The sequence below is a fragment of the Pipistrellus kuhlii genome, unplaced genomic scaffold, assembly GCF_014108245.1.
Source record: "Pipistrellus kuhlii isolate mPipKuh1 unplaced genomic scaffold, mPipKuh1.p scaffold_m20_p_2, whole genome shotgun sequence".
In the NCBI taxonomy this organism is placed as follows: Eukaryota; Metazoa; Chordata; class Mammalia; order Chiroptera; family Vespertilionidae; genus Pipistrellus; species Pipistrellus kuhlii.
In genome coordinates, this window is record NW_023425515.1 from 70,018,659 (window position 1) to 70,041,059 (window position 22,401).

Genomic DNA, 22,401 nt, shown 5'->3' on the forward strand with positions numbered 1-22,401 from the left:
TTTTTACATTACCTTCTGGAAATAAGCATTGCCTCTTTAGATCAGCTCACTCCTTTTTTTTCTGGGTGTTTGTTGTTTGCATTTTTGGGATTAATTATTGGTTTTGTGGAGTTTTCTCCCCATATATGTATATTTCTTTCCCCTTCTTCCTTCTTCTTTTCTTTCTTACCTTTTTTCCTTTGCTCAATATTATTTTTGTGCTCTTTTCTCTCCCCTAATTCTCTTTTCTCTGGTGTTCACATTTATTTTGGGTTATTGGTATCGTGAATACATCATGTTTTGTGCCTTCTGTGTTGTGTCTTATTGAGTTGTCTTTTGTGCCTTTCAGTCCATGTGGTAGAAGTGAGCTACATGAATAGACACCCTGAGAGGAGTGAAAATGGGAAGACAAAGAAACAGCTAACATATGAAAGAAAAGGAGGAATCTCCAGAAAAAGAGGTAAACGAAATGGAGGCAAGTAACCTGTCAGAGAAATAATTCAGAGCAATGGTCATAAGGATGCTGAAAAGGAGAGCAGACAAATCCAACAACTTGTGTAAGAAGCAAGAGGACATAAAGAAGAACCAAGAAGAAATGAAGAATGACATCACTGCAATAAAAAACACAATAGAAAGCATCAACAGTAGACTAGAAGAAGCTGAGGACTGCATCAAAAGATAAGGTAGAAAAAAATACCCAAGCAGAGCAGCAACTAGGATAAAAAAGCTTTAAAAAACAGGAGAGTTTAAGGGAGCTTTGGGACAACACAACAAAACATCTGTATAAAAGGAGTTCCAGAAGGAGAGAAAACTGAGCAAGGAATAGAAAGCATGTTTGAATGAATAATGACAGAAAATTTCCCTGATATTGGGAAGAAAAAATTTTCCAAGAAGTTCACAGTCCCAAACAAGATGAACCCAAAAAGACCAACCAATACATATTATAATTAAATTGGAAAACACCATAACAAAGTAAGAATCTTAAAAGCTTCCAGAGAAAGACAGAAAGTTACCGATAAGGCATCTCCTATTAGACTATCTAACTGATTTTTCAACAGAAACTCATCAGGCCAGAGGGAATGCAATAAAATATACAAAGTAATGCAAAGCAAGGGACTGAATTCAAGAATACTATACCAAGCAAGACTAACATTCAAAATTGAAGGTGAAATCAGGAGCTTCACAGAAAAAAAAAAGGGGGGGTAAGGGAGTTTATTACCACCAAACCAGCAATGTAAAAAATCCTAAAGGAACTGCTATAAAAGAAGAAATAGGAAGGGGAAAAGAAACACAGGCAATAAAGAATAAAAATGATGACAAACAAGTACCTACCAATAATAATAACATGTAAATGGATTAAATGCTACAATAAAAAGACATAGGGTACCTGAATGGATAAGAAAACATGACTCATATATCTGCTGTCTGCAAGAGACCCACCTCAGGACAAAGGACTCAAATAGACTGAAAATGGAGAGATAGGAAAAAATTTTTTCAGGCAAATGTAAGTGGGGGGAAAAAAAAGAAGCTGGGGTTGCAATACTAATATCTGACAAATTAGATCTGAAAGTGAAGGCCATAACAAGAGATAAGGAGTGCCTCTTCTTAATACTAAATAAAGCAATTCAACAAGAAGGTATAACTCTGGTAAACATATATGCACCCAATACAGGAGCCTTCAAATACATAAAAGACTTCTGAAAGATATCAAGGGAGAAATAGGCAGCAATACAGTCATAATAGGGACTTTAATACCCTGTTAACACCACTGGTTAAATCCTCTAAACAAAAAAATCAGCAAAGAAACATCAATCTTAAATGATTCACTAGATCAGATGGAATTAATTGACAACTTCAGAAGATTTCACCCCAAATCTACAAAATATATATTCTTTCAAGTGCACATGGGAAAATTTCAAAGATAGACACATATTGGGACACAGGCAAAGTCTCTTCAAATTCCAGAAGATGGAAATCATATCAAGCATCTTCTCAGATCACAATGGCATAAAATTAGAAATCAACTACAATAAAAACAATAAAAAATAAAACACTTGGAGGCTAAATAGCATGCTATTTAAATAATGATTGGGCTACCAAAGAGGTCAAAGAAGAAATAAAAAAAAATCCTGGTAACAAACAATAATGAAAACACAGCAATTCAAACTCTATGGGACACAGTGAAAGCAGTCTTGAGAGGGAAGTTCATAGTTCTAGAGCTGAACTCAAAAAAACAAGAAAAAATGGTAATAAATGATCTAACCCTACAACTTAAAGTATAAGAAAGAGAGCAACACGGTGTCCAGAAGGAAGGAAATAATAAAGATCAGAGCAGAAATGAATGACATAGAGACTAAAAAAAATAACAGCAACCACACAAAAGATCAATAAAACCAAGAGCTGGTTCTTTGAAAGGATAAACAAGATTGATGAACCTCTAACTAAGCTCAACAAAAAGCAAAGAGAGAGGACCCAAATAAACAAAATCAGAAATGAAAGAGGTGAAGTAACAACTGACCCCATAGAAATACAAAGGATTATGAAAAAAATACTCATGAACTCTATTCCAACGAACTGGACAACCTAGACAAAATAGACATATTCTTAGAAAAATACAAGCTCCCAAAACTCAGTCAGGAAGAATAAAAAACCTGAATAGGCTGATAACTACCAAATAAATTGAAGTAGCAATAAAATCTTCCAGCAAACAAAAGCCCTGGTCCAGACAGTTTACAGGGGAGTTCTACTAAGCATTCAAAGAAGAACTAAAACCTATCCTCCTCAGACTATTCCCAAAAATTCAGGAGGAAGGCACACTTCCAAGATCTTTCTATGAAGCTAGTATTAATCTAATTCCAAAACCAGATAAAGACATCACAAAAAAAGAGAATTACAGGCCAATATCCTTGATGAACATACAATAGATAGTAAAATTCTCAACAAAATTCTAGCAAATCGAATCCAGCATTACATTAGAAAGACCATACACCATGACCAAGTGGGATTTATGGTAGGATGGTGCAACATCCACAAATCAATGAGTGATATACATCACATAAACAAATTGAGAGACAAAAATATCATAATCATATCAATTGATGTAGAAAAAGCACTTGATAAAATCCAACACCCTTTCATGATTAAAACTCTTAACAAAGTGGGAATAGAGGGATCATACCTCAACATAATAAAAGCCTTATACGACAAATCATACTCAATGGGCAAAAACTAAAACTAAAACCATTTCCCCTAAGAACAGGAACAAGACAGGGATGCCCACTGTCACCATTCATGTTTAATATAGTACTGGAAGTGCTAGCCATTGTGATCAGACAAGAAGAAGAAATAAAAGGCATCCAAATAGGAAAAGAAGAAGTAAAATTGTCATTATTTGCAGATGACATGATACATATATAGAAAACCTCAAAGACTCCATCAAAAAACTTCTAGACTTAATAAATGAATTTGGCAATGTAGCAGGATACAAAATCAACACCCAGAAATATATGGCTTTTTATACACTAATAATGAACTCACAGTAAAAGAAACTAAAAAAATAAATCCATTGCAAAAAAAAAAAATACTTAGGAATAAAATTAACTAAGGAACTAAAAGACCTGTACTCAGAAAACTACAGGACATTGCAAAAAGAGATAGAGGAAGACATAAACAAATGGAAGAACATACCATTTTCATGGATTGGTAGAATCAACATTAAAATGTCCATACTACCCAAAGCAATTTATAGATTCAGAGTAATACCCATTAAAATACCAATGACATCTTTCACAGATCTATAACAAACTCTCAAAAAATTCATCTGGAATTTAAAAAAGACCCTGAATAGCCACAGCAATCCTGAGAAAGATCAAAGTAAGTAGGATCACAATACCAAATATAAAGCTATATTCCAAAGCCATAGTTCTCAAAACTGCCTGATACTGGCATAAGAATAAATATATAGACCAATGGAACAGAACAGAGGATCCAGAAATAGACCCAAGCCATTATGCTCAATTAATTTTTGACAAAGGTGGCAAGAGCATACAATGGAGACAAGACAGTTTCTTTAATAAATGGTGCTGGGAAATTTGGTCAGATACATGCCAAAAACATGAAAGAAATCACCAACTTACACCACACACAAAGCAAACTCAAAATGGTTAAAAGACTTAAATGTAAGATGGGAAACCAGAAAAATCTTAGAAGAGCCATGGAAGCAAAATAGTAGATATATGTTGTAGCAATATCTTTAATCGGTAAAGATATTGCTACAACATATATCTACTATTGTTTAATCGGTAAAGATATTGCTACAACATATATATACTATTTTGTATAAAGATATTGCTACAACATATATCTACTGTATCGACAGCTCCTAGGGCTGGGGATTAAGGAGGAACTAAACAAATTGGACTACATCAAAATAAAAAGCTTCTTCACAGCAAAAGAAACCTTCAACAAAATAAGAAAGCCCAGAACATGGGAGAACATATTTGCCAAGACTATGTCAGATAAGAGTTTAATCTCTAAAATTTACAGAGAACTCATACAACTTAACAAAAGGAAAATGAACAATCCAATAAAAAAATGGGCAAAATAGACACTTTTCAAAAGAGGACATACAGAAGGCCAAGAGATATATGAAAACATACTCAAAGTCACTAATCATCTGAGATGCAAATCAAAACAACAATGAGGTACCATCTCACACCTGTCTGAATGGCTATCATCAACAAATCAATAAATGATTAGTGCTGGTGAGGATGTGGAGAAAAAGGAGCCCTTGTGCACTGCTTGGTGGGAATGCAGACTGGTGCAGCCACTGCGGAAGACAGAATGGTGTTTCCTCAAAAAGTTAGAAATGGAATTCCCATTTGACCCAGTAATGCCACTTCTAGAACTATATCCCAAGTAACCAGAAACACCTATCAGAAAGGATATATGCACCCTATGTTCATAGCAGCACAATTTACAATAGCTAAGATTTGGTAACAGTCTAAGCCCATGAGCAGATGAGTGGACTAGAAAACTGTAGTACATCTACATAATGAAATACTATGCTGCTATAAAAAGAAGGAACTTTTACCATCTGCAACAGCATGGATGGAACTGAAGAGCCTGCTAAGTGAAATAAGCCAGTTAGAGAAAGTTAAATATCACATGATCTCAATCATATGTGGGATATAATGATCAACATAAACTGATGAGTAAAAATAAATCCAGAGGCAAGGTGCAGGATAGGGGGGGAAGTTGGGAGGTTAGAGATCAAGCAAAGAACTTGTATGAATGTATATTAGCATAATCAATTGACACAGGGGCAGTGGGGAAATGCACTCAGGTGTGGGAGTGGATGGGGGGGTGTCAATTGGGGAAAAAGGAGACATATATGATACTTTGAACAATAATAAATAAATAAATAAATAAATAAATAAATAAATAAATAAGAAATAATATATGCACCCCTATGTTCATAGCAGCATTTTTTTTTTTTTTTTTTTTTTTTTTTTTACAATAGCTAAGATCTGGAACAGCCCGAGGGCCCATCAGTAGTGAATGAATAAGAAAGCAGTGGCACATTTCCATGATGGAATAGTATGCAGCTGTAAAAAGAAGGATCTGTTAGCCTTTGCAACAGCATGAATGGATCTGAAAATTAATTATATAAGTGAAATAAGCCAGTTAAAGAACGACAAGTATCACACAATGTCACTGATATGTGGAATCAAATGCACAGAATTAGTGAACAAAATATATCCAGAGACATGGAAGCTTAGAATAGAACATCAATCTTAGAGGGAAGATGGGGTAGGGTGGGAAGAAATCAACCAAAGAACTTGTATGCATATATGCATAACCCATGGACACAAACAATAGGTGGTGAAAGCCTGGGGTGGGGGAGGGGGTAGGCTAGAAAGGATCAATGGGGGGAAAAGTGGACCTCTTATATAATAAAAGCCTAATATGCAAATTGACCCAGCAGTGGAACAACCGGTCAGTGGAGGGGTGGGGTTGGCGAATGGGTGGTATCAGGCCAGGCAAGTTGGGTGGGGTGCCAGCAGGCAGAGGGAGGGGACAGCGATCGGGGGATGGCAGTGATCAGCTGCGGCGGAGAGATGATTGAGGTACGGGCCAGTCGGCACCATCCTCCCATTGGCCTGCTGGTCGCCTCCCACAGAGGGAGGCCAGACTGTGCTTAGGCCAGCTTCCCTAGGGAGTGGGCCTGAAGGCAATGTCCAACTGACAGCTCAGGCCCACTCTCTTCTCCAGTGCACAAATGTCATGCACTGAGCCTCTAGTAAATAAATAAGAATCATAGGAAATGTTATGTCTTTGCAAAGTCTTATCCTGGTCTTCTAAGTTATGTCTTTCTTTGTGTTCCTATATACCCTGTATATGGTTCTTTTTTGATATTCAACTCAGTCTGAACTGCTCTATACATAGTTGTTTAAGTAATTCACTATCCAGATTGGTAGTTTTATGAAGGTGGGATTATTTCTGTTTTTGCATATACTGAATATGCAACTTCTTGCCCAACTCCACTTCTACTGAGGGGTTCTCTCTACTCAATGTCTGACCCAGTGACTTGTCTTTTTATAATCACTCTACGGATGTTGAATTCAATTTAAATGAAATTTCTGCATTCAACTCAATTAACATTTTTGAGAGCCTACAACAAAAGGTTTGCAAGTATGAAAAGTCAAAAAGAAAATTTAGCTGAGAATAAACAAGACCTTCATATATAAAAAAAATGAATGATTATACAAGTGAAGTATGATTACGAGCTCTTTGTATGATAAAGACAGTTCATTATTTTTCAGATCAGAAAGTTGAAGGTATCTTCATGAAGGGAATCAGACCTCATATAAAAATTAAATAGAACTTGGGTAGAGGAATAAGTTAGAGAGGTCAAGGGCCTTTTAAATGAGAAGTAGATTATAAGAAAATATTTTGAGTTAGGGTTTAAATCTAGTGCATCAAGGAATAGACAAGTGATGGGTATGTTTTTGGAGATAGATTCTTAAAGATTAATGGTAAAAAAGTTATATGTGAAATAAGCCTAGTCTATGGAGGCCTTGAAATACTAAAATAAAAGACAAAGATTAGGTTTGGAGAGTGATGAGGCCAAAATGTTTCAGTCCATAAGAACATATCTATAATAGGAGAAGGATGGATATGAAAGACTAGTTAAAAATTTCTATTATGATACATAAGTGACAATACAATGTCATAGTTGTTTCAGAGGATGAATCAATAGGATGATCATCCTCATCCAAGGGATTACAGGAGAAGAATGTAACCACATTTTTGCTCCTTTTCCACAAATCCAAATCTCTCTTCACATTTTGTTTTGAAGTCCACTTCCTCTACTAAGTGATTAATATGATTTTTTTTCTCACCACTATAATTTTCAAGTTAAGATGAGAGAGAGAGAGAGAGAGAGAGAGAGAGAGAGAAAGAAAGAGAGAGAGAGAGAGACCTCAAGTGTGTAAAAAAAAAAATCAGCATGATCCTTAGCTGACTTTAGTGATGGTCATTTGATTTAACACCAGAATCTCAATGAACATTTATCATTAATTGATGCTCTTTAGTTTACTTGTGTCTTGGAAACCATGTCTCTCAGGTTAGGAGTCTCTGCTGAAATACCATGATGTTAATGCCAAGGAAATCCCTTTAGAATCAATGGAAAACTTTAACTTTGCCCTGAGGCTAAGGTAATTATTGTCACTGACCTATTGGTAAAAAGAATATCCTAGGTTGACGTAATTTATTCCCAAATGTTTTAAAGGCCAAGATTTTTGTTCTTAATTTCTCTAAAAACAAACAACATCAGGTGGCCAATTAGCTACCATAAAATGTTTGTCAGTAATCTCAAAATACGAGGACTGATTTCTAATTTAGTTTATAGCATTAAAATGCAGAAATACACATTTCCCTAGAATACTTCAGCATTTTAAATTGGTTTTGTATTTTATCCACTTAAATCTTATCTTGGTCTGTCTCTAAACTGAAGATACTATGGAAAGCCATATGAAACACAGTAGTACATTGGATCGATCTGTCCTATTCTGAGTTAAATAATGCTGTTGTCTTATCAGTAAATATACAGGTAAGGCTGTACCTGACTCTGTAAAATAAATATGGGATATAAAGTAAAATTGATTTCTAATTCAGTTGAATAATTTGTATTTTACATTGGGGGAGGAGAATGAAATTTCACTCATTATTTGATACCCTGTCTTCTACATAGAATAGTGATTATTAAAAGCTAAATCAATATGACAAGTATTATCAATTGATTTACCATTATGTGTTGCTAAAATAATAACAGTAAACTCTCTTTTCATATTTTTACTAAGTTTTTCCAAAATACTGTAATTCTAAAAGGAGTTTTTAAAGTGTTATGGACCTAAAATACAAAGGTCAAACTTATTTTATTCATTTTAGTATAAACCTCTGGTGGTAAGAGTAGAGAAGACCATACCGTACTATGTAAGCAAATAGAAAAATGATATACTAAATTCAGTGTAAACAATGATAAGAAAGAGAAAAAAAAAAAAACCCTAACCAAAATATATTTGAAAAACAGCATATTTGATTAACCATTGTAGATTTTTCTTCAAAATTATCTATCTAAAAAATGAGGCCAAATACTTTTAGCAATTTCTGGAAGAAAAGTAAAATGATTTTGGCATTCCTAAAAACCCATGTTTCTTGTAATATATGGTTGCTAAAATATAATAAATTTATAAGAAACTTGGGTGATCATTGAGTTCCAATGAACATATGGTGGGTTTGGAGTAAACGAGTTTATAAATGTAAATAATCATATAATAAATGCAGAACTTCTATGGAATTTACCAAAATGTTATTATATAAGTTATAAAATTAGTTATTATATAAGACATTTGAGAAAGTACAAGATAGGAATATGAACACTGTAATTGGAGACTTGGTTGTCAAATCTCATAACCATAGATATGCATGTACTATACTTAAAAACAGAGACACAATGTATTGGAATAAACAGATAATTAATAATAATAATTCTTTGGGGAATGTTTATATCAATATAGGATTCAGGATGTTGAAAAGAATAGAAAAATTGTATAAATAGTAACTTATATTCTTATCCTGTATTAAAGATGAGTAGGTCTTCAAAATATTCTCTGATAAATCTAGCTGTGAAGAGATACTAAACTAGAAAACTACTTAAAAAGCCCATGTGATTCTGTGGAGTTTTTAATATTAGATATTTTAAATATCTAAATAACAATTTATTTTCAAATACCACTTCAGTCCCATAGGAAAGTATTTTAATTTTTTTTTTTTCCTGGAGAAAGAAACATCATAATAAAATGTTTTTTAATTTTGTAAATTACATAGACTGACTAGGAATTTTCACGTCAGTATTGAATAATTCATGCAGAAAAGCTATTCTGTCTTGGGAATCCAGCAGGCATTTCTAGAATATTTTTCATATTTTTCTTCTCACAGACTTGACCTACTGCGCATGTGCTGTTTTCAGGAGACAGCATAGGAGGAGTGAAGAGAGTTTTTCCCTTTTGTATACGGAAACATTAGAGGGAATAATTAGACCTCTCTACTTCAGAGTGTAATTTCTCTATGATTTCTATCTCAGACAAGAAGCCAAGAATGGCTAAGGAAAATCACTCCTTGACCACTGAGTTTATCCTTATAGAACTTACAGATAATTTAGTGCTGAAGCGTCTTCTGTTTTTAGTGTTCTTTGTCATCTATCTGATCACCATGATGGGCAATCTTGGCCTGGTGGCATTGATATTTATGGAGCATCGTCTTCACACACCAATGTACATCTTTCTGAGCAATCTGGCTCTGATGGATTCCTGTTGTTCCTGTACCATAACCCCCAAGATGTTAGAGAACTTGTTTTCTGAGGACAGAATGATTTCCCTCAATGAATGCGTGGCACAATTTTATTTTCTCTGCCTTGCTGAAACTGCAGATTGCTTTCTCCTGGCGGCAATGGCTTATGATCGCTATGTGGCCATATGCAGCCCACTGCAGTACCACACCAGGATGTCAAAGAAACTCTGCATTCAGATGACTATAGGGACCTTCATAGCTAGTAACCTGCATTCCATGATCCATGCAGGGCTTCTTTTAAGGTTAACTTTCTGTAGGTCTAATCAGATTGACCATTTTTTTTGTGATATCCTTCCACTCTATAGACTCTCCTGTACTGACCCTTACATTAATGAATTAATGATATATATTTTTTCAATGCCAATTCAAATCTTCACCATTGCCACTGTCTTAATTTCTTATATTTGCATCCTTTTTACTGTTTTCAAAATGAAATCCAAAGAAGGGAGAGGTAAGGCATTTTCTACTTGTGCATCCCACTTTCTCTCTGTCTTGATATTCTACATTTGTCTTCTCATGTATATTCGACCATTTGAAAAAGGGGATAAAGATATACCAGTGGGGATTTTTTACACAATAGTAGTTCCTTTATTAAACCCTTTTATTTATAGCCTGAGAAATAAGGAGGTGATAAATGTTTTGAAAAAAATTATGAGGAATCATATTCATAAATGAGCATCCTCAATGGAAAACATTTTAATGTATTAAAATAGTTTTCTAGATAAGGGACATAGAAAAAAGAAAATAGGTTTTTATATAAAATAATAATCTCTAAATCATTAGATTGTTTTTTCTAAAAAGATTTATGATTGGAATGTCAAAATCATCTGGCAAATCTTAATCCAAATTCCACCATTACCAAGCAAAGCTGGAGGAAACTCAAGAAACTTTCTTTCTATATATACATATTTTTTTAATTATTTTTATTTTTATTGATTTTTTACAGAGAGGAAGAGAGAGGGATAGAGAGTTAGAAACATCGATGAGAGAGAATCATCTATCAGCTGCCTCTTGCACACCCCCAACTGGGGATGTGCCCGCAACCAAGGTACATGCCCTTGACTGAAATCAAACCTGGGACCTTTCAGTCCCTAGGCAGATGCTATATCCACTGAGCCAAACCGATTTTGGCCTCAAGAAACTTTCATTATTAACCCTCATTACTCTTATGGAATTGTGTCAGATTATTGTTCCAAACCTCAATAAATCAACACAGCATCAAATTAGACATTTAAATGTATGGAAGAATCTGCCTTGATTAACTTTGCCTAATCAACTGAAGACATTATATCTAATCCTATGTAGAGTATTTGAAACATTTAAAATCTGGCAGAAGTATGATCATTTTCATTCAGAAAAATAATCTGGCAGACACTCCTAGATTAGTTTGTGGGGAGAGACAAGAAGCAAACTAATTGCAGTAATCTATTTTTAAAGCAATGTAGTTTCATCTATCAATAGATAAGACCCACAATAGGGAGAAACACACACACACACACACACACACACACACAATCATATATATATTTTGTAGAATAATTAACAATGAGTTATAACAAGTTGGCTGTAGTAGATTAAGATCTACTTTGTCCTAAGGTATAATTAAGGTCCTTTACCTTTTTACAAGCACCAATCATGTTATGTATTATGAAATATAGAATAGCTACTTACATAGTAAACACTCAAAAAGCATTTAAAAACATTAATAAGGTCATTGTTTATTTTTTTATATTTTAAGTAATAGTGAAATTAATTTTTTAAAAATATTTTTTTATTGATTTCAGAAAGACAGGGAGAGGGAGAGAGAAATAGAAACATCAATGATGAGAGAGTATCATTGATCGGTTGCCTCCTGCACTGATCTGGGGGTTGAGCCTGCAACCAGGGCATGTGCCCTTGTCCAGAATCAAACCCAGGACCCTTCAATCTGCTGGCTGATGCTCTATCCACTGAGCTAAACTACCCAGGGCTGAAATTAATGTTTTATGTGTTTATAGGCCATTTTTACTTCTATGAATTATCTGTTCATTTGTTCTTTAAGTCTTCCAGTTATTTCCTAATTTATTTGTATAATTATGTATAGAGAAAAAATATTAAAGTGTTGAAACTATTTGTGAAACATTATTTCTATGCATTAATAATTTGTTATTTAGAATTGATAAAAATTTGATATAGTCATATATGTTGATTTTTGTATTATATGATTTTTATTTAAAATTTCTTAATCTGAGATCTACTATTAATCAATATTTATTTTTCTCTTTTTTCTTCTCCTCCTCGATGTTGTTTTTTTGATATTTTAATTTTTTGCACTTCATTTCAGATTCTGCCTGGAATTTATCAACATATGGCATGAATTGAGGATGTAACTTTATTTGGCTTGTTTCTACAAATATTATCCACAGATTAATTTAACTCAAATAAATATTCAAGCAGGACTATTTGAGAACCTGGCAAAATAATCCTCTTTTTTTTTTTCTAGAAAAATAATAACCAATAAAACAAACAAATTGATGTATATAGTACATAGTTTAAAATACATGACAAAGTTCCAACAATTAAAGCAATTTGACTTTGAGTAAAAAATCAGTAGATAGATCTATTAAAAATATCAGATTATCCACACTTTATTACCCCCATATAAAATAAGAAGAGCATCACTAATCACTAAGGAAAGAAAAGGTTAAATGGACCTAGATAAATTGGTTAGCTGTTTATCTCTTCTATTTGAGTTAAAATTTGTTTCACCATTCAGAGATATTTGATAAACATAATTTGTATTTTTCTCTTCCCATATTTAAAATTTTTATGCACAGCACTCTTACACAACTGGGATTCATTTTAGAATGTTCTTAAGTGATCCCAGTTGGCATGGCTCACTGATTGAGCATTGACCTATGAACCAGATTTGATTCCCTGTCAGAGCATATGCCAGGGTTGCAGGCTTGATCCCCATTGCGGGGCGACAGGAGGCAGCTGATCAATGATTCTCTCTCATTGATGTTTCTATGTCTCCATCACCCTTCTTCTCTGAAATCAATAAAAATATATTTTTAAAAAGAGAATGCTATTAAGTGAAAATTAAAATTTGATTTTTTTTTATGGCTCAGCATTAGTTAAAAAAAACATTTAACTCTTCCTTTACTCACTGAATTCTTATCACTTCTTTTTGCTCATACATAGCCATACACTCACAGGCCTTGCATATGCAGAGAGGTCTATTTCTAGTTGATTAATCTGCTCTACAAAAATAAAAATAGAAAATAAAAATAGATAGTCCTAATATCTATAATTATATTTTACTAGGGGAGAGAGACATTTTAAGAATTAAACTCAGCAGCAATGACTTTTATGGTTGGAAAAGTGTCTTCTGCCTCTCACCTTAGTCTGAATGTTAAGATTCTGTAAGTTTCAGTTATAAAAATTTCTAGTCTTTCCTTTTAATATCATCAACATGAAGATGATTCAAAATATACATTTCCAGTTCTGATACTTTCTCTAATCTCCTGACTCATGTATCCAACTGCCAAGCAGGACATAGTTATTCAAATGTCTCAAAGACAGCTGAAGTTTAACATGATCAAAAGCAACTCTTGAATTCTCCCCAAAGCCTGGTTCTTCCTGTCTTCTCTGTCTTGATGGTGGCACCCTCCAATCAGTTGCACAAGTTAAGAAATTAGGAGTAATTTTCCATCTCTCTTTGCTATCACCTCCAAACTTTCACAAGATCTGTCAACTTCGTCTCTAAAATCTATCTGGAATGTGCCTGGGTCTCTCCATTTACATTATCTTCACACAATTCCATGATGCCACCCCCCCTCACCTGCATATTACCAAATGATTCAGACTAATTTCCCTCATTTTATTTTATTTTATTTTTACTTTAAAATTGTTAGTCAGAGATCAATTTTTAAAGTAGTACTAAAAGGTGCATTCTAAAATGGTTAGTCTTCTGCTCACTAGAACCTCTGCATTTTAGTTACAGCCGCTTTGTAATTGTTTCAGCTATATCTCTAAAAAATTTGTCTTTAAAATTCTTTAACTTATAACTTTATAAGTTATGGTAAATTAATATTTATTTATTTATGTATCCCTCCTTATTTCTCTGATCCTTGATGGTATATCATAATTTTAAATAATTAAATAATCAATTTTTATTAGGGAGATGCAAATATTTTCCACCAAGTTGTGCTACTTTTGAGAAATTGCATGTCCTTCTGTTATCTCTTTGGAAACCTTTAGAAATTTTTTTATATCTGGCTTTATAAGATCTCTGAATACATATCTTTGGCATTGCTTTTTATTCATTTTTCTACACAGTGTTGGAAACTTTATTTCTTTTACCTTTGACTTCTTGGCTCTGTTTTTTCTTTTCTTTACTTTTCCTCCCCTCCCCTCCCCTCTCCTTTCCTCTCCTTTCCTATTCTCTCCTCTTCTTTTCTTTTTTCTTTCCTTTTCTTTTTCCTTTCTTTTTCCATCCCTCCCCTTTTCCATTTGTTCTGTTCCCCCTTTCCATCCCTACCCTTCCCTCTTCTTTCCTCCTGTCTACTTCACTCTCCCCTACTCTTTTTCTCTCCCTACCTCACTCTCCTGCCTCACTCTTTTCTTCACTCTTCCTCTCTTTCTCTTTCACTGTATAGATTCAAAGCTTTATTTCCTCAATGAAGACAAAACCAAGAGTACAAGAAAGTAGATTCTATTTCCACAGAAAAGGCAGAATTAACAAATCTAAGTACCAGTTTTCAAAATGAATTCTTTTTCTAATATCCTATGGGAACCATTAATGTTTTAAATATTATCATTATGAACCCATTGATTGTATATGTTTTATCAGCCTAAATCCATTATAATTATTATTCCTTATCTCAAATTTGGCAAAAACTCAGAAACTTCAAGATGGTTTCTGAGACTTTCTGATATCACTGCAGTAGTCTTTGATTTCTTGTTCTCTGGTACAACACATTTAAGCTAAACTTGTACATTTTTCTGCTTCAGAATGGGAATTAGATATTTTTTCAGAATAGTTCCTATAAGCAATAATATTCACTAGTTTTTGATCCATACTTCCTGTGTTATTTTTTTAAAAAATCAGAAAACACACAAACATACATGCATGTCTACAAAATTTTATTTCCCTTCTTTCTCACTCAAATGATAGCACACATGCACACACACACACACACACACAAACACACACACATTTTGTGCTTTTAAGTTTTTTTCTTTTACTTTACTACATGATTTGGAAATTATTCCATATCATGGAAATATCATATGATATTTCTCTTTTTTTATATGGTTACAAAGGACTCCATTGTGAATTTATTCAACTGGTCTCTTATGAATTAGTTTTTAGATTGTTTCCTATAGTTTATCTGACACATCTCTAGTTATACATTTATTTAGAGCTTTTAAAAATCACTTAGTTTTAGTTTTATATTTTATATAAAATATAGAGCTGAGTTTCCTTTTTGCTAAAATCTTCAAATCTTTTTATTGTAATAGTTGAAATTATCCCATTCACATTAATTTTCATGACTGATGTGTTTGGTCTAATGCTCATATTACTTAACTGGTATTTACCAATGGTATTGTGTTATCTTTATTGTTTACTTTTAAGGCTTGCTTTATTTACTTTTTATATTTCTTTTTGTATTTCAGATGTTTGAATTATTGTTACCTTTATTTTTGCATATCCAATAAGCTAATAATTTGTTTGTTAGCTTTAAATAATAGCACTTGATTATGAATAGTATTTATGTGGTAATCAATGAACTTATTCTATTCTTCTACTGCTTATTTTGAAATTTTTATTAATTTTTTTACTTTTGGTTTGGGTGCTGGTTGGAGGTGAAGAAAATGTAGAAAAATAGGGCTTATCTGTAATATTATCAACAATCCTATATGATAAAATGTAGAGAACCCCCTGAGAAGGCACATGGACATTCTTTTAATTCCTATTAGCTGAGCATGAGGGCACTGGCAGAATCCTGTTATCAGTACTGATTTCTTAATCCATGTGCTTGGAATGAGGAACAAATAGGACCTTGACTCACCCAGGTCTTGATATACTAAATCTTGTACCAAAAAATAAGGAGCTTACCCAGATTTTGATGAATAGGATCTGGGCACACCCGAAACTCCTTCTTACCTTAAACTCCCCTTTGGAAGCCAATAAATATGCTGTGTTGTCTGTGGTGAGTGTGACTGTCTCTCCATCAGAGAGATGGCACCCACTTAAGCTAAGTGGGTGCCATCTGGGTAAGCTCCTTATTTTTTGGTACAAGATTTAGTATATCAAGACCTGGGTGAGTCAAGGTCCTATTTGTTCCTCATTCCAAGCACATGGATTAAGAAATCAGTACTGATAACAGGATTCTGCCAGTGCCCTCATGCTCAGATTCTTTATGAATCTATTTCTGCCTCTTGTCTCTTTCTTTCTCTAATTTCTTAATCCCCAGCTCCTCGCCTCAAAAACCTGTCGTTTTTCCGTGCTGGACGCGGAAAAAGGAGAAACACCACAACAAAAGCCTAATATGCAAATTGACCGAACAGCTGAACAACTGGTAGCTATGATGTGCACTATCCATCAGGGCAGGCCCCAGGCCATCCAAGGCAAGGCCTCCCCACCCATCGTCCCACAGGTTGTCCCACAGATTGGTCCTGATCGCCAGCCAGGTCTAGGGACCCTGCCCCTGCACAACTTTTGTGCAGCAGGCCTCTAGTGAATAAAATAATAAAATAAAATAAAATAAAATAAAATAAAATAAAATAAAGCAAAAAATATGATTTTTCTCCTCAAAGTTTTTCTCACTAGTGGATCTTGCTCACAGCAATTATTACTGTGGTGTTCTAATAGCTTTTCTCTATTAGATGTTTTTTACATGTATTAATTGAAAAGTAAAGCTTACTTAGATATAAAATCCTGAACTCACTTTTTTCCTAGCTTATTGATAATATTGATCTTCAGTTATCTTGCTTTGTATGTTGTTGTTGAGATGCTATTCTGATTTTCTTTCTATGTGAAGGTGCAGATATATATTTTTTAACTTGAAGTCTAATACTTTTACTAGGATATATCTTTTCTGCATTAAGTATCACAAGTATGTTTTAAAATGTATATTAGTCTTCTGTTATTCCCCAAATTTTCCTGGATTATAATGTTAAAATATTATTTGTATTCCATTATTTCTTTTTATTTTCAGGGACTCCAATTTTATGTGTGGTATTTCACCCTTGTTAATCTTTCATACCATCATACTCTAATTCTTTTTGCCCATTTATTTGTTTAACATTCATTCTCTTAGTTTTTTCCTCTCTTTAATGACCTGAATATAATAGAATCTTTTACCCTTTGAGATTCTTGCAATTTAATTTTAATTTCTACAATGATTGTCCTTTACTCCATTGTTTAACACCATTAGATAATTTTCATTTTATATATTTCCTTTAGTCCATGTCTGTTTTCATTTTTGGATTTTTGATAAAAAGTATTTTTTTTCAGATCTGCAACTGATTAAAGAAAATTAGGTTGAGATGTTATGTTAGAATTGTTCAATTTCTTTGGTTGTCTTTCTTAGAAGAATTTTATCAAATAAAATATTTCTATTCAGATTTTCAGTTTTCTTCTTTTATTGTTCTGTGTAGGTAGCCTATCATATTTCTGTTTCTTGGGGAAATACCTAGTCTTTTTATGAATCAGCAATAATAGATAATCTATTTACAGAGGAGTGAGGGATATTATAGTTTACTAAGTTATTAGAGAGCATACTCTTCTGTGCTGGTGCAGTGATTTGCTACTTAACACATGGTTTATCTTTGAGGCATATGGTTAGATGTGTCTTCTAACCTTGCGATTTTTCCTTGTTTTTTTGTAGCAATTTGTTTGAAGTCCCAAGAAACAGACTCTGAAATGGATATGTATATGTAAAAGGCTTGTTGAGAAATACTCTTAGACTCTTTACTTAGTGAGGGAGTGGAAGAAGTAAGATTGGGCAGACAGATAAATTGAATGTAATCACAATAAAGACTTTAGCCAGTCCCTCAGAGAAGTGAGGGTTCAGGATTTCCATTTAGAGTTCCTATGCCTTAACGCAGGAGCCCGGAATTTATTCTTTCTATGGAACTGTCATTGGATGGAGGCTGCCCTCAAGGACAGCCTTGAAGAAAATTCTTTTCAGCTAAAGATATTTCATAGAGATGGAATCAGTTGAAAGTCATCAGCTATTAGCCCTCTTACAACTGGGGAAATGAAAGTGGGGTCTGGGTTACAAACCACAGATCCATTATAGGCAACCTCTTATGTTGTTCAGAGGTACTGTTCCTTACAGTGAGTTCTGGGGAAAGTTCCTCCCATTCCCACACCAAGAGCCACTTCCACAAAAAAAGTGAAACACAAATTGCTTAATAAGATGAATTTGTTGTAAGGATGCATGGGAAACAGAATGGGAGTTCTTAGAAGGACAATATCCTGCTCAGAATTATATGCAGACTACATAAGAAACTGGGAAAATCTGCCTGATTTTCAGATACTAACTAAACAAAATGCTTCAGCCAGTTGAGGTCATACAGCTTAGTTCTTTGAAGCTGTCATTTGGAATTGGTTGTTGACCTTAGAAGAGAGGATTCAGTGAATTGGCAGGGGCAAAATAAATAAATAGGAAGAAACCAAATAGAACAATTTCCAGTCTATATTACCTGTGTGTTTCTTTATAAGTATAAGTAAGCTTCAGTCACCCTAGTTTACTATCCTTTTTAACACTTTTATTATTAGATTTTGTTCTAAGCTTCCAAGCTATTATCATGCATTTCTTCCAACCTTCTTTTCCTCAAACCCCCCCGCCCCCCCAATTATTATTCTACTTACCTTGCAAAGTTCATGAGAGATGACACTTCTATTTGGAAAATTTTTCTTCCTCTGTTCACTTCTTTCACTATGTTTTTTGTGTGGGTGCCAGGTGTTTATTTCCCCCCACATCCTCACACCCTAAGTGGGACTGCTCACATGCACAACACACACAGGCATTGGCACCAGTGATGAGAGCAGAACCCCTGACCTCTGAAGTCAGTCCTTGGCTTCATGATGGGACATGGGAGAGGAGGATGCCTTCATAATGGGACATGGGAGAGGAGGATGCCTTCTCTTTCCTGCCTTCAGTGGGGATTGAGGGGACCCATAAGCAAACTCCACTTCTTCTGGCTGTCAGCCAAAGAGAAACCACTTTGGTGACATGTTTCATTCTAATTACTAAAGTAAGTGGAGAAAGAATTGGCTTGGTCCTGACCAACACAGGGGAAGGTGTAAATGTGTAGAGAAAGAGGTATAGTTTGGACAAGGCCATGAAAGGGGGCAGGTGACACCATTAGATGTATGTGCAGAGATGGGAGGGCAGTTATTAGGCTTCTGAGCTTCGTAATCCCTTGTGGAGCATGAAAGGTAGGGAAGATGAATGAGGCTTATTGTTTCACTTTGATGATGTCCACGAATTTGGGTTTGAGGAATGCACCTCCCACTAGGAAGCATCCACACAGACTGGCTTGGCAGCTCCTTGCAGGTTGCCCCATCCACATATATGATGCAGGTTGTCTGAGTCACTGCATCAGAGATATTGAACCTAAGCCATCCCCGGAGCTTTCTGTGTACTTCCTGGGCCTGTTGGGGAGTTGCAGTCTTGCCTGTACCAATGGCCCACATAGGCTCAGAGGCCAGAAGAACCTTGTTCCAGACCTTCATGTTATCTGCAATGACCTTGGTTTGTTAAAAATCGACATTCTCATGATGCCAGCTTTCCTCTCATCTAGCTTCTCCCCAGTGTAGGTAATCACCCCAAACCCCTCAGCCTGAGCATGAGCCACTTTCTGCCCAATTAGCTCATCTGATTCCCCAAACACAAGCCTTCTTTCCAAGTGCCTCAAGACCACCCATGTAGCTCCGCAGTCTTGGATCATGCCAAGACTGGTCTCTCCAGTGAAGGCCCCATTAGTCACTTTGTAGCAGTTCTGAGCAGTCATAGCAATCTTGGCATCTAGCTTCTGCCTGGTGAAGTCAATGTAGGTGGTGGCTGGAACACAAACCACCTCGGTGTCAGCTCCCCCAGACTCATCTTCCATCCATCTTCCAGTTGCCCCTCATGAAAAACTTCCTGGAGGGTTCCATGGCACAGGAGCCAACACACTGAAGGTCAGGATTCTCCTTTACCATGCTGTCATATAACATGTTTGCACTTTTAATATCACAGCCTAAATTGTACATTATTTAGCAATGTAAGTTCTTTCTCTCCACTAGACTATGATCTTGTTGTCAGGAGCCAAAAGTAAAAACTAAGAATTTTCTATCTCCACCAAGTTCACATTCTGTGTCCACTCTACCTATTGTCTTTTCCAATATCCTGTGTATTGTGAGTACTTTATCATAACAACCAACTGTGTTACCACTGGATCAGGGATCTGCAGGAGGGTGGGGCAGCAAACTACAAGTGGGTGCAGAGACCTACAGGAGGGGGCAGGGCAGCAAGCTATGGGGAGCTACAGGAGTGTGGCAACGACTACAAGTGTATTATAAAAGCAGGCTAAGTATCATGTAGTTCAGGGAATGGAAAAATAAATTTAATTTAAAGAACCTAGAAAAATTCTCATGGAGGAGATCAGATTTGAGCTCAAGGATGAGTAAGCATTGGATGGGAAGAGAGGGAGAAGGTATTTTAGGTGAGGGAAACATTATGAGCAAATTAATTAAAGCAAGAGCACAGAGGAACAGTGAAGGGATATACATTGACAAGTGCCCTGAGGTGAAAGGAAGAAACAAGGTGATAGATAAGATACAGGTAGATGGGAGCATCTGGAATACTGTAATAAGGAAAATCAATTTGGTTTGGAAACCACTGAGGGCAATTACAAATTTTTGAAGAGGGGAATGTCATTTTTTTTTCCATTCATTTAACAAAAATTTTTTTGAGTACTATAAAGGGCCAGACACTGTCTAAGAGTTGGAAATAAAGGAATGAACATAACAGAGAAATCCCTTCAGCCTTCTATCTATAACTAGTGGTGGGGTGGGGAGGAAGCTCTTTATAGACTAACAGAGAAAAATGAAGAGTGATTAGTGAAAAGAAAGGGAGGAAACAGAGTAAGAAAAATAAAGGCAGCTGGGGTGAACTAAAAAGGAAGGAGAACTCATTAATTCATATGTAAGACTAAATAATGATATCAAATATTCCAATGAGGGTTCCTTTTTTATTCCCTCTCTTCGCCCTGCCAAGATGTGGGGATCAATTCAAATCAGAGTGAAGAAGTCTATGATCCTGGCTAAACCTACCACACGTTTCAGTCTCCTTTCAGAATGCTAATTATTTTTCAAGAACTGTATTAATTCCTCCGGTAACAGGTCAAACCAACCTGATACTCTTTTCTGCTGGTTTTAATTTTATTCACAAAATAATGAATAGAATTGTAAAAATAAGGTCAGTTACAAAAAGATCAGCTATCATCAAATGACCTTAGTGACTTTTTTAGAGGTCATTTTCTCTCTTAAAGATTATTTTTATTGATTTCAGAGAGGATGGGAGAGGGAGAGAGAGACAGAACCATCAATGATGAGAGAGAATAGTTGATTGGAGGCCTCCTGCATGCTCCACACTGGGGCTGGAGCCCACAACCCAGGCAAGAGCCCTGACTGGGAATTGAACCATGACCTCCTCATTCATAGGTCAATACTCAACCATTGAGCCATGTCAGCCAGGCAGGTTTTCATTCTTTTGATCCCAAGTGTTTTAGAGAATAAAATTTATACCTGAAATTCTATGAGAATTAAACATCATAAAGAAAACAAGTGTTATAAGAAACTCTCCTGAGAAACCAAGATGGCGGCAGAGGGTAGACACCCGAATGCAGCCTATCACAACAAATTTGAATTTAGAACTGAAAAACAGGGGAGGCATTGCCCTGAAGCGCCAGACGGCTGGCTGAGAGGAGGCTCTGCAATCTGGGAAGGAGAGAGAAGGCACGCTGAACCTCAGGAACTGTGAAGGTACGGAGAACTGTGTGTGCGAAAAGGCGCTGGCTTAATCCCGGTGCGGAGAGGAAGGGCCGGACCGAGATTGCTGCTGGCTTACTCCCTGCACGCAGAGAGGGCGGGCCGGGCTGAGTTTGCTACTGGCTTACTCCTGGCGCAGAGAGAGGGTGAACAGCTAACGCGGCTGGCTTTCTTGTCCGAGAGGAAAACAGAATCACCCTATTGCTCTGATAAACGGCCCCAGACAGGGAGAGGCCAGACTGTCAGGCAGTGGGCAGAGATCTCTTAGAGGTGTGTGAAGCCAGAGGCCATTACTGCGGGACTTGGGGAGGAGCCGAAGGGAAAACAAAGTTTGTCTGCACCAACCCGAGACTCCGCCCTACCTGAGGCTGAGCACAGAAGCTCTCCCAGAAGCTGGCTTTCTCTAAGGAGGGACTTGCAGGAATCCAAAGCTTGTCTGCGCCTTTACCAAAGAGGTGCGTGCGCCTGCAACCAATCTT

General features: G+C 35.6%; 1 protein-coding gene and 1 pseudogene across 1 annotated transcript; one reads left to right on the top strand and one right to left on the bottom strand.

Annotated features, from left to right (window-relative positions):
• Positions 1-9,639: 9,639 nt before the first annotated feature.
• Positions 9,640-10,624, top strand: LOC118724368 (olfactory receptor Olfr180-like). Its single transcript, XM_036447535.1, has one exon. It carries the CDS (start codon positions 9,640-9,642, stop codon positions 10,564-10,566), a length of 927 nt encoding a protein of 308 aa, XP_036303428.1. The 3' UTR covers positions 10,567-10,624.
• An 8,621-nt stretch (positions 10,625-19,245) lies between these two features.
• Positions 19,246-20,107, bottom strand: LOC118724115 (annotated as a pseudogene).
• Between the last annotated feature and the right edge of the window lie 2,294 nt (positions 20,108-22,401).

Bases quoted from the DNA above. Each gene is read 5' to 3' on its own strand.
- LOC118724368 (XM_036447535.1), top strand. From the start codon at position 9,640: ATGGCTAAGGAAAATCACTCCTTGACCACTGAGTTTATCCTTATAGAA.